At 42.0% G+C, this 24,111-nt stretch overlaps 1 protein-coding gene across 1 annotated transcript in view; it reads left to right on the top strand.

Annotated features, from left to right (window-relative positions):
• The window catches only part of FKBP1B (FKBP prolyl isomerase 1B), a 44,937-nt gene extending 22,554 nt beyond the window's left edge, over nucleotides 1-22,383 (top strand). The window contains exons 3-4 of the mRNA XM_064411781.1: nucleotides 19,019-19,131; nucleotides 21,679-22,383. Of these exons, the coding sequence (XP_064267851.1) occupies nucleotides 19,019-19,131; nucleotides 21,679-21,807 (242 nt within the window). The 3' untranslated portion in view covers nucleotides 21,808-22,383. The remainder of the gene's footprint in view (nucleotides 1-19,018; nucleotides 19,132-21,678) is intronic.
• Nucleotides 22,384-24,111: the final 1,728 nt, after the last annotated feature.

Below are 24,111 nucleotides of genomic sequence, written 5' to 3'. Positions count from 1 at the left end.
ATCATGGGCTTGCCCCAAGGCACGCTGCAGACCGCTCCTGCCATGTGCCCATGGCCTGGCAGAGCACTGAGCTGCCAGACAGGCTCAGACAGAGTCCCTTGGGCTGTGCCCGGGGTTGCACTTGTATTTCACTGTCTGAATATAGAGTACGTCTGATCCTGAGGGCAGCCTTTGGATGACCCCGGCATGCAACGTGGAAATACCCCAAGTCTCAGAGCATAGACAGCTCTCCAAGCTGCAAAGTTAGGTCGAAGATACGTTGCTGTAAAGGAGAGAGAGAGCAATTTCAGCTGAGGAAACATCCATGACCTTGACATGCCCCAGCCATGATTTTGTAGCTCTCCACTGGTGCTAATCCATGTTGGCTCAGACCCCAGTTGGGATCAGACAGGTCAGCGCCTGCTTAGAGATTTCTGCCTGGAGAACAGAAGCAGAGCTCAAAACAGAAGGAAAAGAATGAAGGGTTTTAGGATTAGAATGAGAATGATTACATTTGTCTTGGCAGTAGCAATACCACATGCACATGTCGTGTTGGGGAGCTGCATCCTGGCAGCACCACACCAAGTGCTCATGGAGCAGCATCCAGGCTGTGCATTGGAGCATTCACTCAGCTCACAAGCCTCAGCATGGCTCTGGAGACAATCCCAGAGCTTGCTACTGGCCTCACAGGGCAGTTTATTGCATCTTCTGTTTAATCTTTGGGCAGACTGAGAACCCGATGACAGGAATGTCCCATGCATGATTTAGCTCCTGCAGATGGTCGGGACATGCCTGTCTTAATTTCTGGCATGTACAAGTCAGAGGGAAGAGGAGCAAGGAATTTGATGGGCACAGTAGAGCAGTTGCAAGGAACACCCTCCTGCTACTCTGCAATGCAATGTGAGAGTCACAGCAGGTAAAGTGTTTTATCTGTGAGGACACAATGTTGTGTTTGCTTCATAGGTCTCCTTGGGCTACATAGGAAGGATGTTCATCTCCTTCTTGAAAGCTGCATGTTGCTGAAGTTTGTGACATTTTTGGAGTTACATTATTGATTTTGTTTTCTTAGTAGAAAAGATAAATAGAAAATTACTTATTTGTACACCTGGGCATGCCTTGGACATCTGGACATTAAGGCATTAAAGCTCAAAGTGACCGAGAAGCAGAAGATAGTTCACTGTTTAACATCCAGCTGGAGAACTGTGTTTACTCCTGTATTACATAACTGCTTGTTCAGACAATTTCTGTATTTTTCCATGCATCTCTGAAAGTGCTTCCAGTTATTCCAGTAAACATGGGTGTGTAGGAAGAAGGGGAGTAATTGCTTTTGAAATGGTTGAAATAATGCAGTTATAGCCCTGTAATCAGATGCTTCAGGATGTGGCTATTTATTTCACAGTTCTGCTTGCTAAAGATCCATCCTGCAGTGTTCAGCCAGTGGCCGTTCTTGAGTTTCAGACAGAAATATTCAGGAAAGGGAATTTGGGGAGATCTACAGACTGAATTTATTCACAGTGATAAACTGCTCTTCAGGGTGAGTGACACATTTAGCTGTGGAAAAATAAGGAATGAGCTAACCAGTTATCACAACCAAACAACCATTTTAATGGTTCTTTGGTTGTTTTCAATGCAGATGCTTTTGGAGAAAGTTTTGCTCTGAAATGTCCTTCCCACTACTATAGAGTTATTATTTTTTTTAATAGCATTGTTGTTTCCTGGAACAGCAAAAGGAGAATTTGATTATGTTTGTATTGTAGTATCATTCAAGAGTTCCATTGTGCTTAACTGTGCAAAAAATGGATTAGGAGAAACTCTCATTCTCAGACTGCTGAGGAAGATGAACAACAAAGAGGAAGGGACACAGTCAGATACACACGTATTACTATGATATTTACTTTATGTTTTCAAAGGCAAAGAGAGAGGCATCTCTCAGCCGAATTATCCATTTAATAACCCATTTTCCTGTAATGTTGCAACACGTTTGGGTGTTGAGGAGAGAGCCTTATAGAGTGAGGTGACCTCAGAGAGATGCATTCAGGGCGTGGAGCACCAGAGTCAACACCTCCAGCGGGTCTCCAGAACCATCTGGTTTATTTTGAACAGGTTTTAGCCCGTGGGCAGCCTTGCCTGGGCTCACCCAGAGCGAGGTGGTGGTTCTGTGGATGTGTAGTGTGACTGTGCTGCTGTTCATGCCCAGGGAAGGGAGCTGGCCGTGGATGTGGCGCTGGGTCGGCCCCTCCTGTCGCGCCTGCGGCCTGCGCTCACCCGGCCCGAGCGCTGCAATATCCACTGCAGGCAGGGTCTGCCTCCTCCCATTTAGTCTCCCTCCACTTTTGCTCTGTAAATATTTGTCCTGTCCACATCTATTGTTGGCACAGAGACATCAGTAGAAAGTTCTCTTAAGCCTGTGCTTGCATGTTTGGATTCAGGCCAGTGAAAGTTAAACCTGATCGTCTTAGCCTCTCACTACCCCTGCTCCTTCTTTTTTTTTTTTTTTTTCAGTAGTAAATGATGACTCTCCTCGAGATGAGCCAGATTTTCCTGGGGGCAGGCTGGCATTCCCCCAAGACATACACATTTAATGGCATGTGCCAGTGCAAGCAAACAGCAGGATGGAGGGGTTTTGTTCCTTTTGTACCCACTATCTAATTTGTTCCTTGACACTTTCCCTACCCACAGGGGAAGGATGGCTGTCTCTCTGTACAAGCCAGAGTTTGATTTATTTATTTATTGCCTTCCTTCCTCAAGCTGCCTGTAGCAGGCACACTGAATTTCCAAAAATGAAGGTGTTAATACAAGTATCGCTTACTGCCCCTCCTGTAACATCCATCCACTGTTACCCAAAATGAGAAATGCAATTTGGATGAGTCAGGGAGTCTGCCCTGACTCAGACTAACTAATGTAGGAGTGTCTGGGGTCATGCATATTTCTATTAATAGGGTCAAACTTGAGCAGGGAGCTCTGGTTTGGTTTACCTATATTTAGCAGACACACCAATGCAGCAAACCAGCCAAAATAAACCTGACTCAATTTTTTTTAAATTTGTGATAAAACAAAATAAAATACAGTCATTATCTAAAGGTAATGAAACATGTTCATTTTATTCCATGCTCAGCCAACACACTAATTTTTATGTCATGTTCTGCTGTTGCAGTAAAAAGTGTTGAAACTGAACTATTTTTGTGTCTCATACACATCTCTTTTTTTCTTCACACAAATGAAACCACAGAGATCTCTCTTGTATTCTGGTCCTTTCAAAGTGTATGTGCAAGGACACTGGGAGAAGCTCTATCATTTCTCCTTCCTACCCTCTCAGTGGACTCTTGGTACAAGGACAAGTGAAGAAAATGTTTCTTACTGTTAAGAATAAGTTGTGGGCAGATATTCTCACTGTATCGTTTGTAATACCAAGGTTTATTAGTCCTGGGTCTAGCAGAGTAACTCCATATTAGAAAATCTTTGTGGTGCAAGGTTTAGAATGTGTTTATTTTCTGGCTTCCAGGAAGGCAAATTGTCTTTAAATACAGTGAGTGAGAAAAAAAATAGCAAGAAATTGTATAGACTATCCTGGGAGCTAGGGAAACTGTGTAGGAGAGTAGAAAATATCTGTAGCAGACTGTATGGTGAGAAAACCCTGTATCCCAAGTCTCATATCTCTGGAATGGCTCAGTGAGAATTTCTCCTCAGCCAGTACGAGCTCACATTGCTCTATTGACCTTTTTGAGGTTCAATTGATTTACCCCAGCTTGAAACCTGACCTTTTGTGTGCAGATAGCAAGGTGGCATAGAACTTCTGTGTCCAGATAGCAAGGTGGGAGAGAGCAGAGCAACACTTCCTAATCTCCACAAAGGCTTCTGAAGCAGATAAAAACCAGAGCCCCTGCTTTGCATTCTGTAACACTTTAGCAGAACCAACAGGATGTGAAGCTGCTCTGAACAAGATCAGAACAAGGGTTACATGTTCCTGTAACCTTAAAAATACAGGTGACACTGGTGTGTTCTCTTCTGAGCCGAAATGTTTGAGATGTAAGCAACCAAACAGAGACGTGGCCCAAGGCACTGAGTCGAGTAGCACTGTCACCACAAAGACAGAAATAAAGATCATATCTGGGCACCAGCCTAAAAAGGTTCTATGGACTGTTAAACCAATTAGGGATCAGATAACATGTTCTCCCAGTCACTGGGATGGAGTCTGTCTGCCTTAGAGTAAAAACATAATTGTGCCATAAGTAGAAATGCTCACTGTCAGCTTCATGTCGTGTGTGAACCTCTGTATCCTTTTAATGGCTGTGCAAAGCATTAGACTTAAAAAAAAAAACAAACCAAAAACAAAAAAAAACCCCCAAAAATTCCAGGAAACCCCAACAAAAATCTGTAGTTTAAATCTTCCTGCTGTTTTTATTAAGCAATACGAAGAGTGAACATAGATCTTGGAGCTCACTCAGAGGAAGTTTGATATTTGATTTGAACATGCACAGTGCATCCCTAAAATTCAAACTTGTGGAGGCCAAGACAAATATATCTTGCCTTATAACTCTGTGTTACATGACAGCCAGATGTCATGCTGTCAGCCTGCAAAACATTTGCAGCAGAAATTTTCTTTGCAGCATGGCAAATGACCTTTCTGTGTTTTGTTGTTTGTTTTTTGTTTGGTTGTTTTTTTTTCACTGCTAGGGCTTCACCTCCAGCCATTATTAGATTACTAGGCAGAGAACATGACACAAAGCTCAAGCTGCTATGAGAAAATAGAATTTTATGTGTCCACACATGCACCAGCTCTGAAGAATTGATACTGTTCATGTGTTTATTGGGTGTAGATATGATCCATCTTCAGGCTGCATTGCAACAGTAAGTGCATCACTGCACAAGATCCCAGGGCTCCCTGTGATCTTCCTTGCTGATATGATTCTGTAATTTCCTCTTCCTTCACCTCCCTCAGTCTGGCTTGCAGCAGGAAGACTTGAAAAAAAAAAAAAAAGAGAAAAAGAAAATATGCTATTGTTGGATTTCTAGTCAACAATATCCTGGAAAAGCAGCATTGGCTGTTCCACTGAAAAAGTTGCTACAAGATGATGTCATCTGGCAGTGGGGACCAAAACAAGACAGGGTATTGCAGCAGCTAAAAATGACAATCTGCAATGCACCAATATTTAGGTTTCATGGTCCTACAAAGGAGTTTGGGAAAAGAGATGCAACTAAACACTGCTGGAGTTCTGGCTGCTTGCAGGGTGCACTGTGCCTGTATTAAACACATAATTTGGTGTAAGAGAGGTAAAAAAATATTACACCTGAACAGAAGCACATTGTTATATTTACTCCAGAATTACTTCTCTGCTTAATGCAGTGTTGCAATCCAAATGCATGTGGTTTATAAATAACCTTTTCTTTCTTTTTGAATCGTGCTACTTTCTTTTAAACCCTTGGGAAACACTGATGGAAGATGTATTTGTGAAACTGTTTAGCAAAATGTTAATTTGAGATTTGCTTTCTAGGAGTCTGGTGTCATAATCTCCAGAGTCAGATGCTCAGTCAGATTTTTGCAGGAAAGGCTGTTTGTGTTGTGGAAGGCACCTTAGTACTAAGAGCAGAACACAGAAGGGCTCACTGGGTCATTTGTAAGCTGGGCAAAAATTTATATGCAGGTTGTTTTTTTTTTCTTGGAGAGTTGGCTGCTGAATAGCAACCCTACTGGGCTTTGAAATGTGTGATCACCTCTCCAAGAAGGCTGTGAACAGCAAGTAAGAAAGTGAGGATCCATAGGGACAGAAGGCAGTATTTAATCCTCCTGCTAGAAGGCAAACACCAGGGCAGACAGTGTACAGGCAAGGCTGATGATGTTGTGACTAAGGGCAAAGCACACAAAAATTACAGAAATATGTATAGATCAAGAACTGAATTACCAGAATTGTTATGACTGTCTTTGACTTTTGATACAGTAAATATTATAATAGCTGTAATTTCCCATTTTATTCCCTTTTTTCTTGACAAGTGTTTTATGACAAAAACAGCCAGAATACTTAAAAGTCTGATGGATGATTTCCAAAGACCCGGTGTCCTGGATGATTGCTGCCCTTGTGAGCAGGATCACTGAAACTCCCTGTGCAGACAGCCAGTAAATCAGCAGATCCGTGTGTAAGCATTAAAATGGTTCCCAAAACAGAGTGAAATTAACTGCCACAAGCCTTTTTTTTTCCCCTGTGCAAAGTGGGAGAATCGAAGCAGCAACTCTAATGAATTGAATGATTACACATTCCATAACATTAGATCTTATGGGTTTCAGAGTGAACCATGTTACCTGGCCAGGGAAGATCTGTTCAATTATTTTTAAAGGCAATGTAGAATACCCAAGTGTCTGGGTGAATGATTATTTTAGGCTAAATAACTGTATCCCTTTCACATAATTCTCAGCTTCTTTGATCCAAATTTTAGCTCTGTTCTGCCTTTCTTTTGTCTGGTTTGGCTGTGTGGATACTTGGATTTTCTCTACTTTGCCTCCCCTTCAGCAAGCTTCTTATGAATTTAAACTTCTCTGTTTTCCTTTTATGTCTGCTTCTTAATAACTCTAGTGTCTTTTACCTTGGATATAGCTAAAAAATATTTAGTGCTATGTAACTGGAAAGATGGTGGTGCTCAAGAACCCCTTAGACCTCATCCAAGCTGAATTTTAAATAGATTTAAATACTGGTAATTGGAAAGCCAAGTAATGAAGTCTTCCTAGAATGTGACATTTCAGATGAACATAACCCTTTTCTTTTTATTATTTTTAAAGCAAAATATTTAATTCCATTCAACCCTGAATTGTATTTTCTCTGAAGTTTTGAAATTGAGCAGGACACTGATTATTTTTTCCACATTTGTTACTGTGGTTTGAAGCTTTTTGCCATTTGATTGCTAGGAACAGATTTTTATTGACTTCACACAGTAAATTGCTCATATAGATGCTACTTTTTCAGTTACACATGCTGGGATTATAAAAGATACTGTGACCTGGGATAGGGCACAGTCTGGTCTACAGCAGTCCCTGTGAGTTATGCAATGTATGCACTATCTCAGTCTTTGCTTTTACAGATTATAATATTACACATTTCAGTGTAGAGTCTGAAATCTTCAAGCTTTTCGTTGTTGGTGTAATAATACATTTTTTTGTGTAGTGCTTTGCTGTTTTGTGTTGTTCTTGTGTTGCTCTCCACTCTGTTGTGCTGTTGAGGTATTTTTGGCAATGTTTATCTCTGTTGTTTGTGTCTATGGACTGACTACTATTTCTATTCGTAGTATCTAAACTGGCTTAATTTATAATGTCTTTTGTTTGCTGCAGTCCTGAGTGTGAAAACACTTTTGCTTTTGGGAGAAGGTTATGGTCTGTGCAGTCCATCCTCAAACTCCCACTGAAGGCAGTGAGGGCAGTGCAGGGACAAACCCTACACATCAGGCACTGCTGGTCTAACAAGTCTTGGGAGCAAGGGTTGGATGCCCAGAAGGGCTGTGGTGTTCCCATCCTGGAAGTGTTCCAGGCCAGGCTGGATGGGGCTTGGAACAGCCTGGGCTAGCGAGAGGTGCCAGAGGGATTGGAACAAGATGATCTATCCAAGGCCTCTCCCAACACAAACCATTCCATGATTCCATGAGTCTGTGAACTGGGATCCATTGACTTCCCTAATTACTGCTTGTTTCATTTCTCCTGACTCCATTGTTCTCTATGTCCAGCTACCACAGTGATTCAAACAGGGGGCATGGAGGGTGATCCCACTGAGTGTTTGGTTGTCTGATGATGAGAATGCCATCAGAAAAGGTGAAGAAAATTAGTTTAAATTCAGGGTTAAGGTGGAGTTGAACTCACAGTGCCTTGACAAGTGTTTGTAATAGGAAAGGTGGGCAGCAGTACCGTCTCTTCCGACCACCCTTGAAAAAGGATGAACTTTCTCAGCCTTCTGTCTGTCTTTAAAACCAGATTCAAAGCTCTACATCCAAAATGAATGATAATGTTAAATTTTAGAAAAATATTAAAATTGAGGTTCATCCTTGGTCTTACTGACTATTGGCTGCACTTCACTTGGTGCACAGGCTTCTGTATCTCACCTTCTGGAAGTGCCTGCTTGTCTTCCTGCCTCTGTAAGAAACTTCTGATTCTTCTTCTTTCTCTCACTTCAGTAAAATGCAGGGGGAAAGTCCCTTATGGGTGATATCCCTCTTCTTACCCCTTTCTCTGAGAAAATGTGTTCCCTAAAATGTTTGTTTTGCGTTTTTGTTTCTCCATTGCCCAAGACACGAGTGGCTTATTAAGGAGATGAAAATAGATACAGGCTCTTGGAAATTCCTATTGTTCTTCAGAGAGACGACTGTAATGTCCAGCAGAGCAATGCCTGAGACCCATCTGTCAAGATAACAGCTGCTGCTTTTTCCATAGTTCGTTTATAAGATCACTGAGATCAAAACTTCTAGATGGAAAAGACCTATTTTTAAGAACAAACTGTGCTGTTAATAGCTCCTTTCCACTGTGGCTCGGAAGATGCTTTAAAGGCTTACTGAATGAAGCCTTTCAGGATATCCAAGGCAAAGTGCATTAGTTAATAATATTATTGCTGGAAATGCTATTGACTGGCTGACCTTGATGAAACTACAATGCTTGTTTCACAGGGAATAAAATGAAGGTGAGTTATACTGGCACAGCTGTCTGGTGATACAACCTGTTCTTTTTGACATCCAGCTTTTTGCTGTGACCACAAATGTACACTATTCCATATTCTTGTGGGATTCTGCTCTGGAGAATAGTTCCAAGTGCATGATTTAATGTAGATTTAAATTACTGAGATCCAGATCTCAAACTGTTATATATATTTTTGTACTTTCATTAATATCAGGGGAACTGTGCCAGTTCATGCCAAAGAGAATCTGCAACATCGGGAATGATGAGCAAAAATAGGAAACAAATGTGGCAAAAATAATCTCACAGTAATATGATTTCAGAACAAACTCAAAATTTACAGGCAGAGTGAAATGACACTGACAGTGTCTGCCTTGGAGCACATAAAACACTGTTTACATTGAAAACAATACTGCAAAAATATTCTTTTTGTGAAAGCAGGTGTATTCCTAGTAGGTGGGAAGAGCAAACTGTACATCCATGGAAAGATTTGTCCCTTTGGTGAGTGTATCTCATTTAAAATGAAAGTCTAGAAAAGCAAAATAAGTCATTTCTCCACTAGAGTCCTGCACCAAACAACAAAGCTTCTGCTCAGTAAATGCTGGATTTATCTGATGTTAATGGTAGGCTGAACTTCTGACAATACAATAAGAGTTTCCCAATACATAACTTGTTAATGAATCCTTCTCAGAGTTCATTCAAAGACTAGAAGGAGCTCTTATCTTCTGTTATTCCTGCAGCAGGGTTGCTGAGTGTATTGGTACACTGTAAGTGACTGGGTAGGTCTGTGGTCACCAAGTCTAAAGAACCTCAGGCAACATAATCCACTGGAAGGCATTGGGTGCACAAATCAGAACCAGCTTGGTTTTAAGCTACATTTTTTCACTAATCTTGACTGTCATAAAGTAATTTTGGGTGGAATTAAACTTGACTGTCTTTAGCTACCTAGAAGTCTACAGTCTGTCCATGTCAGTGAGGAGAGTGCAGCATCAAGATGCCTTTTCCACCCCAGCAAGGGATTCATCCCTTGAGTGAACCAGCAGTGTATTCCACCTGATCACCCTGGAAAATCTGTGTGTTATGCTGGAGTGAGGCCTCATAGTGGCCTCAAATTGGTGTCAGTGAAGTAATGTCTCATTTTTCTGCATGGAATCTCAGGCAGGAGGAGATGACTCCCCAGGAATTCTCCAAACACTTGTGAAGGGAGGGGCTATTGCATAATGCCAGCCGGGAAGGTTATACCACATCTCTAAAATAAGATATTACAGGGATGTCTGACCAGTTTAGATCAAAAAGTTGGACACCCTGGATGAAAAGCATTGGAATTCTGCATTATGTATGTTTTATGTACATATGAGATCATGGTGGAACAGCAGTGTCTGCCTCTGACTTACTTAGAGTATATGTAATCCTGGCATATTGACTGTGGCTGGCTGACATACTGGCTCAGTAAACACCCATTTTTATAAACTGTTTGCTTCTCTGGTTGTGTCCTGTGTGTTTCTCTCTTTTTCCAAGAATGTTTTTCCTTTTCTCCATCTTGTTTAAGAATAGAGTAGCTGCTGAGTCCTTTGCATGATGTTGGATGATTGCTGTGTTTGTCAAAATGAGTCTCAGTAAAACACTCCCTGACAAGGAGCTGTAGCCATGCTGAGCATTAAGAAAGTGGGATGTGATAAAGAACCAAGTAAACAAGGACCTATGGGAGAGAAAGAGCATTAACTCACCAGGGATGTGAGGAGAAATGTTATTGTTCAGTTCCAAATGCCCTAAAAGCCAACATGCCATCTTGGTGTTAAGTGGTAATACATAAATAATATACTTTTTCATGCTCAAATTTATTGTCTTTGGGCACGTCCAGAGAAGCTGTCAATTCCCTTTCTGTGGAATTGTTTAAGATGGGGCCCTTAGCAGCCAGATTTAATGGAAGGTGTCCCTATCCATGGCAGGGAGTTGGAATGAGATGATCTTTAATGTTCCTTGCAACCCTGCCCATTCTGTGATTCTCTCCACAGCCCCTTAATTCAGTGCCCTAGTAGAGATGGGTGAAACTGTCACTAGGCTGTTGCTAGCTTAAGCCAAGGGAATCAGAAATGTTGCACTTAAATGAAGATTTTTAACACAAATTTTTTTCAGAAGGGAACATACTGCAAGGCTGGACAGCTTAAAAACTAAAAAATGCCCAGCCTGAGAACAGCTTATTATAAAAGCACACCTAACTGCTGGTAAGACTGTCATGTTGGGCTGGAAGGTGTTTCTTCTGGCAGTTTCTTCCCTGGAGCAGAGGAGGAATTAAGAGCCTGGTGCTTTTAGCCCAAGTCCCCTCTCGTGTGATCTCAGAGCCATGCTCAGAGCTTTCACAAGAAACCTCTGAAGATGTTTTTCTGGTGTTTTTCCCTGCTCCCTGCCCCCAGGTCTGTGTTGAGAACTCTGGAGTTCCACCTTGGGCCCTTCTGGTGCCCTGAGACAGTGGCTGTCACACTCACACCTATTTCAGTGTGGCTTAACCTGCTACACAAGTGTGTAACTTCCCAGTGGGAGGTCACCTGCACAGCTGTGTGTGTGCCACAGGCTAAAATGTTAAATCCATGCCCCCACAACACAGGCAACCATGAAACAAAAAAGGAGGAGGGAAGGAAATACATGTGGCATAGGATGAGACTGAGAATGAAACCAAGATGAAAAAAAAGAGATTTTATTGCTCCATTTTCATGCTGCACTAGGTGCTCAGAATTCTTTGGGCAAGCTCTGCTGCTTGTGTTTGTGTGGGAAATCTTGCAGACTCTCTTCTTTGTGTTACAGCCATGCTTGAACTGTTCTTTGTGCTTTTGGGCTGCTACCAGAGGGTAGGGACAGAAAAACCCAGATCAGTGAGGAACATTCCTTCTCCCTGTGTTACAGGACATGGTGTTTGGGGGTAGACAAACAAGAGATCCAAAGTATTTCTGTATTAATATATTCTCTCTAAAATGCTGCTTTAGACATCTGTCGTTCCCCTCAGTAGCATTCCCACACTGACCTGATTCTGCCATGCTTATTCAAATGAGATTTGCCTTATGCTGCAGTACATGTATCTTTTACAGCTGAACTTTGTAACAGTAACAGAATCAAACTCAAAAATAAAATTACTTTTTTAAGGTGATGGGATACCAGAGGAATTGTTTTCTTCTTGCAACTTATGTAGAATATGCTTAGTGAGCCCCATATCTCCCTTGAAGGTAAATCTACTTTTCCTTCTCTTAAAAGTATGCAAATCCCTAAAGCTGCTGGGACAGAATAATGCCTTTCAGCAGAGTGAACTAGACAATTGCAGGTAATTTTCCTGGCTGTGAAGTCGAGCTAAGTGCAAGGTTCTTTCATTTTGTCTTGTGGTTGTATGCAACAGTGATTCATAGCCCACGGTGATGCATTATTGAAGAGTTGTCTGTTGTGTCTTCATTGCACGCTGTCAGCTGCATAATAAATAATTGATTGTGCTGCTCTTACTCCACATTAAAGATATATGAGTATCTAATACAGGAAGAAAATGAAGTAGCAAAGCTGCCTGTGTTCAAAAGATGAAGCATTACTGAAGTGTGCTGCAGTAGCGGGAACTGGGAAGTGCCCACCACCGCTATCCATTTCCCACTTCTTCACTTGGAGTCGGTTTGTCATGGCAACAAATGGCACATTCAAGTCCTTGCTGTTGCCTTTCCAGACAAAGTGAAATAATTGTGGTAAAGGGCTGATATGCTGCAGAGTTGTGCTTATCCCCTTCCCCCTTTTTTTCAACTATTATCCCTCAAGACTGAAAATTCCCTTAAAGTATTAATAATTTTTTCTTAAGTGGCTGCAGACTGTCAGGAAAATGCAGTCTAAGACAGTAAATCCTTTTTTCCACATAAGACTTTGTTTATATTAAGCAGAGAAAATGTTAGCAGGATAAAACTGAGTGTTTGCAGTGATACTAAACCTCTATTGTTGAGCCTTTCCCTGGAAAAGTGAGGCTTCCTTTGCAGTTCAGTTGCCAAAGTGCCCAGACAGGACACAGTAAGGTGGCCCCTATTCCAACACAATGAAGAGAATAAAAGCATCTTCCAGCTCACATTCAACATTCTTTGTTTCCATTACAATAACCATCAGTAAAATTAATGAGACAACAAATTTGTCCAGAAGAGTTTGCTTTGGAAGTCAAAGCAAGGAAATCAGAGGTGTGTGCTGCTCACTGTGTTGTGGCAGGAGCAGGCTCAGGGCCAGAAACACAACAGAAATGTGTAAAACAGTGAATTGAATTTTGAGATAATAATAACATTAAGATGGAAGAAGTGTGAGATGTCTGAGTGATGCACATCTGGATTCTGATGGAATGTGTTGGAGAGCTGAGTTAGGTCCTGGGAAGAAGAAGCACAAGGCACCAACAGTATTTGTCTAGAAAACTGTTGCCAGATCTCTGTGTTTAACACCAAGACATAGGGGAATTGGTTTTGTTCCTGAGGGAAAACACACTTTTTTCATCTGTGTTAGCTTGAGAGTCAGCCACAAGCTGAGGTGGGAACACCACTGAATGCAGGGAATGCTTTGCCACAGTATTTCAGAATTGAATCCTGAAGATAACTGATCTATTCTACTTCAATGTAAAATGCAAGTAACACTACAGTGGAGTTCTGCTGGTGTGAATCAACCTGGAATGTGATTTGTGACTTTATGGATGTGTTTCTCCCACCACTTCAGGGATTGTGCTGAACTGTGCCTTCCTCTATACATTGGGAGGACATCAGTGTTGACACAAGGACTTTTGTGCAGTTACTAGAAACTTTCTGATAATATATTTTCCAGGCTAAAAGTAGATATTAGTAATAGTTGCATGTTGTAAATGGGGGGGAAGATCTGAATTTCCAGCCTTTATGATATTCTCCTGACAGAATATGGATATATTTTGTCATAGAAACAATATATTTTTATGAGGAAAAAAATAAACACTTGAGATAAAAAAATTCTTAACCCACAGCAACATAAATTCCTCAGAAAGTCCTAGGAACCAAACTGAAAGATATGCTCCTAACAGCACACATTGATTACAGGGTATAATTGGAAAGGTGATGGCATTGAGCAGTATCAGAATATAGTCCCTGTCCTGAAGAGCCTCTGGTCTACATAAAATGAAATAGGATAGTGTCTTAGAAACTTCTGAATATCTGTCTCTCTTTCTGCTGCCAAAAAGTGTTCAGGAAGTAGCTGTCTGCAAGCATATGTATTGCCTTACACTCTGTAGGTAATTACTGTTTGAAAAAATATGGAAATGGAGTACTTTCTAGATGGATGATGCTGGTTTTTGAAAGTCACCTGTTTAATTCAGTTTATCCCCTCGATACTTGTGAGGTAAGTGAATCCCATTGTACAGGATAAAAGAGAACAACTAGTGAAATCAAGACATTTGTCCTGGATTAGGATCTTCATCTTCTGATTCCCAGAATTTGTCAACACTGCAGAGACAAATAATTCAGTAAACACTGGAGTCAGTGAAGCCTGGCATGCAATTTTGCCTGTTTCATTGAGGGATGGATGGCTGAGTTCCTACTGCCTCTCCAGGGCCCTCTAAAATCCTGGCAGTCTAGCATTTGGTTTGAGGTACCTTTCCTTTCTTAAGATAGTTGACTGAGGATGATAAACAGTTCCAGAAGGTTATTTCAGCCCTAACATCTAAATCTAGATGGGATGAATCATTCTTGGAGATACCCCTCTTTCTCCATTAGCCATAGGAGTAGCCTAGATGCCAGGTTGAGACCCAGTTTGTACCTTTGTAGTGGATAGCATTAGCAGTAGAATTTACACATGAATTTTCCAGGTTCAGGCACAGAATCTTAACAGAATATCCATGGATGGCCTCCAGTGTTCTCTCTCCATCCATCCTTTGTGTGGATAACAATTTGGCCATGGTTTGGGGCAGGGTTTTGTTGGGATAATAGGTGTATTAGGTGTCTTACAGCTGGGATGGCTCCATGGATTTGTGCTGTGTGGTTGCTGATATTCCCAGCTGAATCCTTCTCAGATGAAAGAAGAAAAGTAAGCAAAAAGAAACGTAGTCTGTGGTCCAGCCTTTCTATTCCTGACCTCTCTTCAATAACAGAGTTTCTCTGATAAAGACTGAGCCTTTCTCTTGGTAGAAGCTCTTACAGGCTCTTCTTTCTACACAAAATTTTTTCATCACATGCATAGGATCTTAATGTTGGTATGATCCCTATTCCTCTGCCAAATGTGGTTGAAATTGGCTCAAAGAATCACTCACACATTATTAGGCAAGTGCAGACAGTGTCATTTCATTAGCCCTCTCCCCTTAGGAAACAGACTTCAGTGATGGGATCTTAGCTACAGCAGTGCAGTGTTAAAAGCAGTGCAGACACAGCTGCAGGCACACCTGTGTTTTAATAAGAAGTAATAACTTGTGTTGAACCTCTCTTGAAGTTGTGTTTTCACTGCCAGTTTAGCCCAAATGGCATTGTAGTCCTGGCAGTTTGGATCTGTGGTCTTGCTCCTTAATAAAATGATCCAGCTACTCTTTAATCTGCAGCTTCAATGAGCTGAACGTCAGTGATTCAGTAGGACCCATGATCTAAAATGTCTCCTTTTCTACATCCATTTAATTTTTGAAACCTGGTTTTCAATTAGGATGCCTTGTAGATCAGAATGTTTTCAAATCCAAGCCATACTCTGATAACCGAGGTTGTACAATTAATTATTTTAATACAATGATTGTTCCCTTTCAGAAGCATAAGGGTTTTTTTACAAGTAGCCTTATAGGCATCTAGATGTCCTTGCTCAGTCAAAAACTCTTATTGATTGTTCTGACTTGCAAAACAATGTCATTGCTGTGTTCCAGATTGTGGGGGTTTTTTTCTCCTTGCTATTAGCTAGATAAATAAAGATGTAGGCTGAAGATGGGCATCCATCCTTGTTGAAGAATATTAACTAAATCAATTTTTTCACCAAAAAAAAATCAATTGGTGCATTAGCAAGAGAGAAAATAAAGCATTGTGCTGTTTTAGCTCCCAGGAGCCTGCAGAGCTAACAATCAGAATCAGAGATAAAAAAGATCTAAAGCTCACATCTAAATCCACATCGGAACTTCTTCAGGGCACATGGAGTCTCTGACTCATTTCCAGACTGGATGTGCATTTAAAGGGCACTCACATAAAAAGTGACCCTCCTGCCAGAGCTTGAGTGACACATTTGACTCTGCATTCCAGCTTGTCTTCCAAAAGCAGTAAGGTGATGGCAGAGGAAGTTACATTTGTGCATCCATAACCTCATGAATTTTCAGTTGTTGCTGAAAATACGATGTTGCTGTAAATATAGAAAAGCCTGATTTCTTCTACAAGGCCTAACACATCTTCTGTGGGCATTTTCTAGTGAAATGAATTAATTTTTAAATGAAGTATCAAACTAGGAATCTCATGAGAAGATGGAAATGTTGCTTTAAATGGGAAACATTGTCCAGGAGCTGTTGTCAGAATCTCTGAAGAGTTAATTCTGCTTCTATCACTGGTTTGATGTGGGGTGTTTCGTAAACCATCAGGGCTTTAAGTTAAGAGCTTTAATAGGATTTAGTTACAAAGTGAAATGAATGCATAATAAACTGTTGTGGAGCTTTGCATCTGAATCTGAACTTTCATATTGAGGCTATTTTATAATAAATATCTTCTTTACATCCTTGGGCTGATGTGAAGATTAATTAATGTTTGCATACTGCTTTGAAGATGCAAACTGTAATGACAATACTAAGTTTTGATATTAAAACTATTGAATATTGGGATTCTGTAGTAGTCTCCTTCCAATTCATAGAATCATAAGGTTTATGACATGTTTAAAAATAAAAGTGCTCTGAGGAAGGACTATCACTTAAATTTAAGATCAAATACTTCAAAAAGGATTATATTATATGCCTGAGAGTTCCCCCTGAGCTGCTTCTCCCTGCCTCCCCTCCCCCAGTACAGGCTAAATTTCTATATTACAAATGAATCCATCTTAGTCTGTAGCTGGAAAACCTTGTTCAGGAGCTGCTGTGGCTTCCCAGCCTGCCTGGAGGGTTTGTGGATATCACTGAGCTGATACATTGCACAGTGTATGTGAATTTCCCCCTGTATTGGTGAGGTCACTCCTTGAGTTCTATGTCCAATTCTGGCCCCTCAGTTCGGGAAGGACTTTGAGGGGTTGGAGTGAGTCCAGAGAAGGGCAATAGAGCTGGGGAAGGGTCTTGAGGGTAAATCCTGTGAGGAGTGGCTGGGGGAGCTGGGAGTGTTAGTCTGGAGAAAAGGAGGCTCAGCAGGACCTCATCACTCTCTACAACTCCCTGACATGAGGATGCAGCTGGTGGGGGTCAAGCTCTGTTCCCAGGGAACAAGGGACAGGACAAGACAAAAGGGCCTCAGACTGTGCCAGGGCAGGTTTAGGTTGGACATTGGGAGAAATTGCTTCACAGGAAGGGTAATTAGGCATTGGAATGAGCTGCCCAGGAAAGTGGTGGAGTCACCTGGATGTGGTACTCAGTGCCATGCTCTGTTTGACAAGGTGGCTTTGAGTCAAAGTTGGACTCTGATCTCAGAGGTCTTGTCCAACCTCATTGATTCTGTGGTTCTGTGATTCTATGTACTTGCATCAGAGCACACAAACAACACTTCACTATTTTATTCTGAAAAACTAAAGGATTATATCAGGCACTAATGGTAATGGTCATGAAACATTCCTGATGAGCAGGTTGCTCCATAGTTTTCTTTCTAAGGCCTTGAGCACATGCATAGCACATGTCTGAAAGACCAACTTGGACAAATGTTGGACTTGGCTAATGGCTAATTTGCCTTAATATGGCATTTGATTTTAATATTGATGTAAAATATCTGGACAGAGAACCCCGCTGGAATAATCAAACACTGTGTGCTCATAACTGCAAGTCAAGAACTCCATTACCACTGATTTAACTACTAATGAATTTGGAGACATCTGTGTCTGAGCTGTTGTTTGGACTGCCCTTTTTTCATTGCACAGAAATAGGCACTGCTGGGATGTGATTCATTATGTCCTAATGTACATCCCTAGATTTGGTTGGATGAATTGCTCCCTGAAAGTGCATTTTTCTCTGACTTGATTATCTGTTTTCTCTGAGTAATTAGCTCAGAAGTAGCTGGCTACATCCTAGAAGCCTAAAAGTTGGCAAAATGAATCCTACCCTTTTAGTCTCAGTTTTTCATTCTGGCACATCTCTTCATATTTACCTTTTATTCCTAGTACATACTTTCTAAGCAAAATATGCCTCTTTGTTATTGGACACAAATTGATGGTTTTCGCTGAAAAATAAAATTTGTGCATCAAGCTGATCTGTTAATATAACTGCTGTAATGGAAAGAAGCTAGTAAGACTGTATCTTTGATACTGGATCTTAAAGACCCTTTTTCTCAGCATTTTCTTTCAAAGCTGGACTTGTTAATGATCTTTGCAACCAGAGTCTTTTCAGATAAATTAACTGCTCTTTGTGCAACCCCTTGCATGGAAGAGTCATGGTATGCCCACAACACTGGCTCTACAGCACTACAAAAAAGGATTGATTCTAACATATAAATATCAGCCCAACATTGCAATATCCAGAGTAAAGCATTTTCAGTACCAGGTACTTCTAAATTGAAAGCTACTGTAGTCAGCAACAATTTGAAAAGAGAAGGAGAATAGCTGATCATGTAGGGCTCTGTGAAGGTTTGTCCATTTGCTGAGGAATCTGGGCATGTGCTCAAAAGCCATGGATGGAAACAGTGCCCGTGCAGAGGAACGAGTCACATCTTCTGTGACCATCTCTGAATGAAAACACAAAGAACAAGGGTAGCAGAACATTTATATAAATGTCTTTGCTGCTTTCATATTTGTGACTGTAGAGTCTCTTCTGTTCTCTCTGTATGAGGAGAGAGATGCAGTTGTCACGTTGTGTAGAGGTTTCGCACACGTGGTGTGGGATGGCTCTGTTTGTGTAACACACTTTATTAGGGGCAGCCCTGGATCAGGCACCTGTCTTGGGATTCTCTCTTCTGCTGCCTCCCACTTGTTCCTTGCCTGCTTTTATCCACTTAGGCAGGGAGCTCCACTGTGCAAACAGCTCTTCTGTATGTCTGTGCAATGTTTGGTGCAATATGGGTCATAACCTGTTGCATTGAGAAGAGTAAAAATAATTTCCATCTTGGAGCCTAAATTTCAGGAGGGCAAAGGTAACAATATGGTACCACTGCAGTTGCCTCTTCTGCCTTTTGAATGAGGCTTTAAAATAAAAATGGAAATGAGCAGCTGATATGACCAAGACATTAATTTTTCACTCTTTCCCTTTCCTCCAGCACTTAAATTTAGATATATCTCAGACTGAAACCATGTGTCTTGTTTTGGCAGGAATGCTACAAAATGGAAAGAAGTTTGATTCCTCCAGAGACAGAAACAAGCCTTTCAGGTTCAAGATTGGCAGGCAAGAAGTCATTAAAGGATTTGAAGAAGGTGTTACACAGGTATTAATAAATTGTTCTGGCTGAACCTGGAGCTGGCTGAAGAGTGTGTGAGCTCAGTGTCCAGGGCAGTGGTGAGAAGACCAAGTGGAAATCACAGTGAAGGATATGGAGTGTTTTTGTGAAAGCGTGGTGCTTTTGAGCACAGTATTTCCTGTAGTTTCCATCCATCCATCCATCCATCCATCCATCCATCCATCCATCCATCCATCCACCCACCCAGGGCTGTCTCCTGTTCATGGGCCTTTCCCCCTGGTATGGATTTGGGAGGGGAGAGGTGAAGTCCCCTCCCCAGATGCCATATAAACCCTGTCCCTCTCCCACGGGCAGCTCCACAAACAGACAGACAGCAGTGGCCTCTAAAACATTGAGGTGGCAGCTTTTTATGGAGTGACCACTATTCAGCTTCTCCATAGAAGCCCAGGCTGCCCTTTTTGCTGACATCCATGACCCAGCTACAGATTCTGACCCTGACTGAATAAAGTACTAAACTGCACTGTTACATTTTTACAACTTCAGACTCCCAGCTACAAAACATTCACTGACCAGCCCTAAGCTGAGAGTAAGAAAACTGCCCCCATTAATTGCAGTGTGAGTACCAGCACAGTAAAAGCCCCACAATACAATTCACTGCCAGGTCTTGCTTTTTGTGCAGTGCTGTGAGGGCCCCCACACACGAGGAGTGTGATCAGGCTGCTCGAGAGCACGAGTGAATGAGATCAGGGTGCAAATTTCTCCTGACTTCCCATTTCAGGATCCAAGAGCTCAGTGTAGGAGGCAACTGTTCAAATACTCTTACAGGAACAACTTTAACAGGAACAAGTTCTTATGCTTAAATAGAGAGAAGGGAAGAATGCAAAATGAGAAACAATCCACTGAGGAATGATGCAGCCATGCTTTTCCAGAGAGGGGTGGAAGAGACAAGGGTTTCCAGCCCTATGGAGAAAGCAGTGCAAGCATTCCCTTCTCTCCAGCCAGAGAAGTCCATGTGAGGAATCCTAGACTGTGAAAAATACCATCTTCCTCTGAAGGATTTGAGAGTTGGACTGTTTATTATTTGCTTTGCAGAAAGGCCTAAGAGAGCTCAGGACTGCAGAGCTGTAGGAAGCAGAAGTCAGTGCAGATAAAGCAGCATCAGCAAGCACTGGGTGAATCAATTCATCCCTTCCTTGGCTGCTCTCACTCCCCAGCTCTTGTCCCTTAGAAAATAAGTGGCCCAGAGCCATGCCAGAAACCCGTGTGGCCACACGCTGCCCTCCTGCTCCTCCTAGTGGATCTCTGACACAAGTCGAGCTCGTGGCTGTCTCCTTCCAGCCCAGGGTCTGAGGGATGTGGGGAGTGTGCTGGACAGAGTCTCTTGGAACAAGGCAGTTCCCTATGTTCAGCACGCAGATTTCACAAACCTTGGTGTAATGATTCAGATGTCAGCAGGGTCTGCATTGCTCTGCTCAGCTTCTCAAAGTTCAAGTTTGCCTCATCCCTAAAACCCCAGGCATGACCTACCAGCTGCCTGCTTTGCAGGGACACATCCAAGCACTGCACAGCCAGCCCCATACAAAATCTCTGTGGGGACCAGGGGAGCCATCAGCTTGGACATCCTCAGCCCCATGCCCTGAGTACTCCTTGAATGTGGGGAAATTCACATCCACATTTTTCTTCTCCTCAAAGTAATTGACTTTCTAGCTTTTTATATTTTATAGAACATGAAAATATTCTCAACCAGGAGGTATCACGTAATCTGTAGTCCAGTGATGTGCCCAACCTTGGAAGAGAGGTCTGAGTTAAAATCACTGCTTCAGATGAGGGGATGTTTCTTGGCCAGTGAATATTCCATCACCAGTGTCTGGTGCATGAACAGCAGTTTGAAAATGTTTCAAAATACTCAGAAGATAACTCCAGCTCTCAGTTCCCTTCAGAGCCAGCCTGGAGTGAGAGAAATTTGCATTTCTGCCCATCCAGAGGCAAGGGCTCTTGGCCTGGATAAGTAGCATAAATGAGATGTCTGCCCTGGAGCTTGGACTGAGTTTAGGGAAATAAGTGCTGAACCTGGCTGTGTTGGACACTGATCTCTCATGAATGGCTCTGAGGGCCTTTTCCCAGTGCCTGCTGATGGTGCTCCTTGTACCCTGAGCTCAGACCTCCTGCAGCCTGCCCCAGTATAGGCAGGATGGACCCAGCATTGTGTTTAAAAGACTTTGTGTCACTTCCAGGCTGGTTCTGGCAGTTTAAATAACTGCTGTGAGAGGGCAGATCATTGAGGAGGCCCATGCCCGTGTCTGAGCTCTTCGTGGCAGCTTCAGCTTGAAGTGAAACCACTGGATTCAGAATCATAGAGTGGCTTGGGTTGGAAGGAGCCTCAAAGATCTCCTTCCAAGCCCCAGACTCAGTAACCTTAAAGATCTTTTCCAAATGAAACAATTCTATTAATCTGGTGATCCCAACACTCCTTGATTCTGTAAATCTGCCAGGTAATGATTTTTTTGTTTGTTTTCCTCCTAATCCTTTTTCTTTGTGTGTTCTCTTTTCCTTTCTCCAACGTCCAAAACGCAGATGAGCTTAGGACAGAGAGCAAAGTTGACCTGCACACCTGAGATGGCCTATGGAGCCACAGGCCACCCTGGGGTCATACCTCCCAATGCCACGCTCCTCTTTGATGTGGAGCTTCTCAGGTTAGAGTGAACCTTCCCGAGGAGTTGGCTGGAGACATCTGTTAATAACCATCCGTTCCTTCCTGCCTTGCCAGCGGCAGGAGGAATCTTCACTGGAATCCCAACCTTCCCTGCTCAAGCTGTCCTGTCAGTAGCGCCTGACTCTTGGTTTCCTATGCCTTCCTTCTCTTTTATAACTTTGTGGTGTCTGTATTTGCCTTTTATTAGAAGCTTTGCTCTGAGGAAAAATGTCTCCCGGTGTAACATTTCCGAGTTGTACATTTTATTGAATTTGCATGTACGAAGAATTCACGGTGATGACTGAAAATATATATAAATATAAATATATATATATATATATATTCCTTATTGAAAAAACCACTGCCTTACTGTACACTTAAACCAAGAAAAAATAACCACAAAAGGTGCTCAAAAGAAAAAAATCCAATGTACGCCTTGTACATGAACGGGCATTAGCCAAACAGAGTTACCTGCGCTGCCACTTTTCTCAACTTGTACGTTCTGCTTGCTGCTGTTTTAAAAAAATACTGTCTCATTTAAGAATTATAAGTATATATATATAAAACAATAAAATCTTGATACTTTACCATTTCTCATCCTGTTTTTCTCTTTTGGCTACCAGGATGCTCTTTACTGTACAAGAAGTTCTTCAATCATCAACCCATTTTTTGTTAATTATTTCTCTTATATGCAATACATGTAGCTCCATGCACTGCTTCTATTAGAGATGGCCTAGTGGAAGATCTCGGTGGGACCAGAGGTACCAGGGACATGCAAGTAAGGGGTGCTGGGATAATCTTCCTGACTCTCCATTTTCCCTGCCGTTATGGCCCCTCAACTCTGGCCAAAATTTGGCTGCCGAAGAGATGGAAAGTGCTGCTTGTAAAAGACATGCAATGCTGGTCTAATTCTGTGCCTTTACAACAGCAAAACTAGTGTAATATTTTCTACTGGTGCTGAGCAAGGCTAGAAAAGAGCAGCATTATGTGCATCCACCTTTCAAAAGAAATCTGAGCTGTGGCCACTGAACAGTCTGGGGTTTTTAGGCTGTAGCAGCTGCTGCTGTTTACAAAGCCTGAAAACTGACTGTGCACTGGGCCTCTGGCACTTGAGACTCAGCAATATTTATTACATTTGCTGCTTAAATGAATTCATGAAATGCTGGTTTCTTCTCTGGAGGCAGGAAGATATGTTGGCTGTTACTTACCTGAATTTGGGAGCAGGACCTCATCAGCAAGGTCTGTGCTGTTATTTTGCCTTGTCTGATTTATTTCCATTAGGCTCATTTTTCCTCTTTTCTGTAGAAAACCAGGGTCATGATGTTACTTTTATTTAACTTGAGTATAAACTATTTGCATGATTTTCTACTAACAGATGTTTTGATGGTCATATTTCAAAGAGTTGTGCTGTTTCTGTATCTGTGTAAGGAGAACACTCCCAGCATGAGCAGTCAGACAGCAAAGCTACAGAGATGACCCCAGGTGACACTTCTGGAGCTGGGAGAGGGAATGAGCATGGAGAAGCAAGACTGGTGATCTGGCTGGGGACAATGGCTCGGGGTCTTCTCCCTCCAGGTGTTCATTTTACCCCCAGAGCTGCATTTATTTCAGCTTGTTAATTAATAAACCCATAAATCCATATCTTACAGATTTTTATACACTGAGTGGAGTAAATTTTTTTTCTCTGCTTTCCATAACAGAATTAAGGGATTTTCAAAACCCCTTTTTTGGTGGAAATCTCAGGTCACTGCAGCAGCTGAGTTACATCTCCACTAGTAGTTCTTAGGACATGCTAATTTCCGGTTAAAAATTGGTAATTGGATCTGTCAGGATCTGATGTCCACCATCTTTCCCAAATAATTTGAAAAGGTTCTGCTCTCCTTTGCCAGTGCCCTGGCCTCTGTTGCTGGCCTTCCTTTCACCACTGGGTCACAGATTGCACTTCCCAAAGTCTTGGTTAAGGGTGGTGTGGCTGTGTTGTGCCTGTCAAACACAGTTTGATTCAGCATATTGGTCTAAGCTGTTCCTATCAATGGCCCAGTTTAAGTTAGTTGCATATTAAAAGAAAAGAAAAAACCCAAGTGTGATAAATCACAGAATGGTTTGGGTTGAAAGGGACCTTAAAGATTATTTAAGGTCCTTCCATTAAACCAGGTCATTCAAAGCCCCATCCAGCCCTGCCTTGAACACACCCAGGGATGGAATACCCATAGCCTCTATGCTATGCCTCTACCCAAAGCCCACGCCTTTGCCAGTGTCTCACCACCCCTCACAATAAAGAATGTTTTTCCTAATCTATGATCCAACCCCGCCTT

The sequence above is a fragment of the Passer domesticus genome, chromosome 3 (genome assembly GCF_036417665.1).
Source record: "Passer domesticus isolate bPasDom1 chromosome 3, bPasDom1.hap1, whole genome shotgun sequence".
In the NCBI taxonomy this organism is placed as follows: domain Eukaryota; kingdom Metazoa; phylum Chordata; class Aves; order Passeriformes; family Passeridae; genus Passer; species Passer domesticus.
The sequence above is the reverse complement of the archived record's forward strand: the minus strand, read 5'-3'. Positions and strand labels throughout refer to the sequence as shown.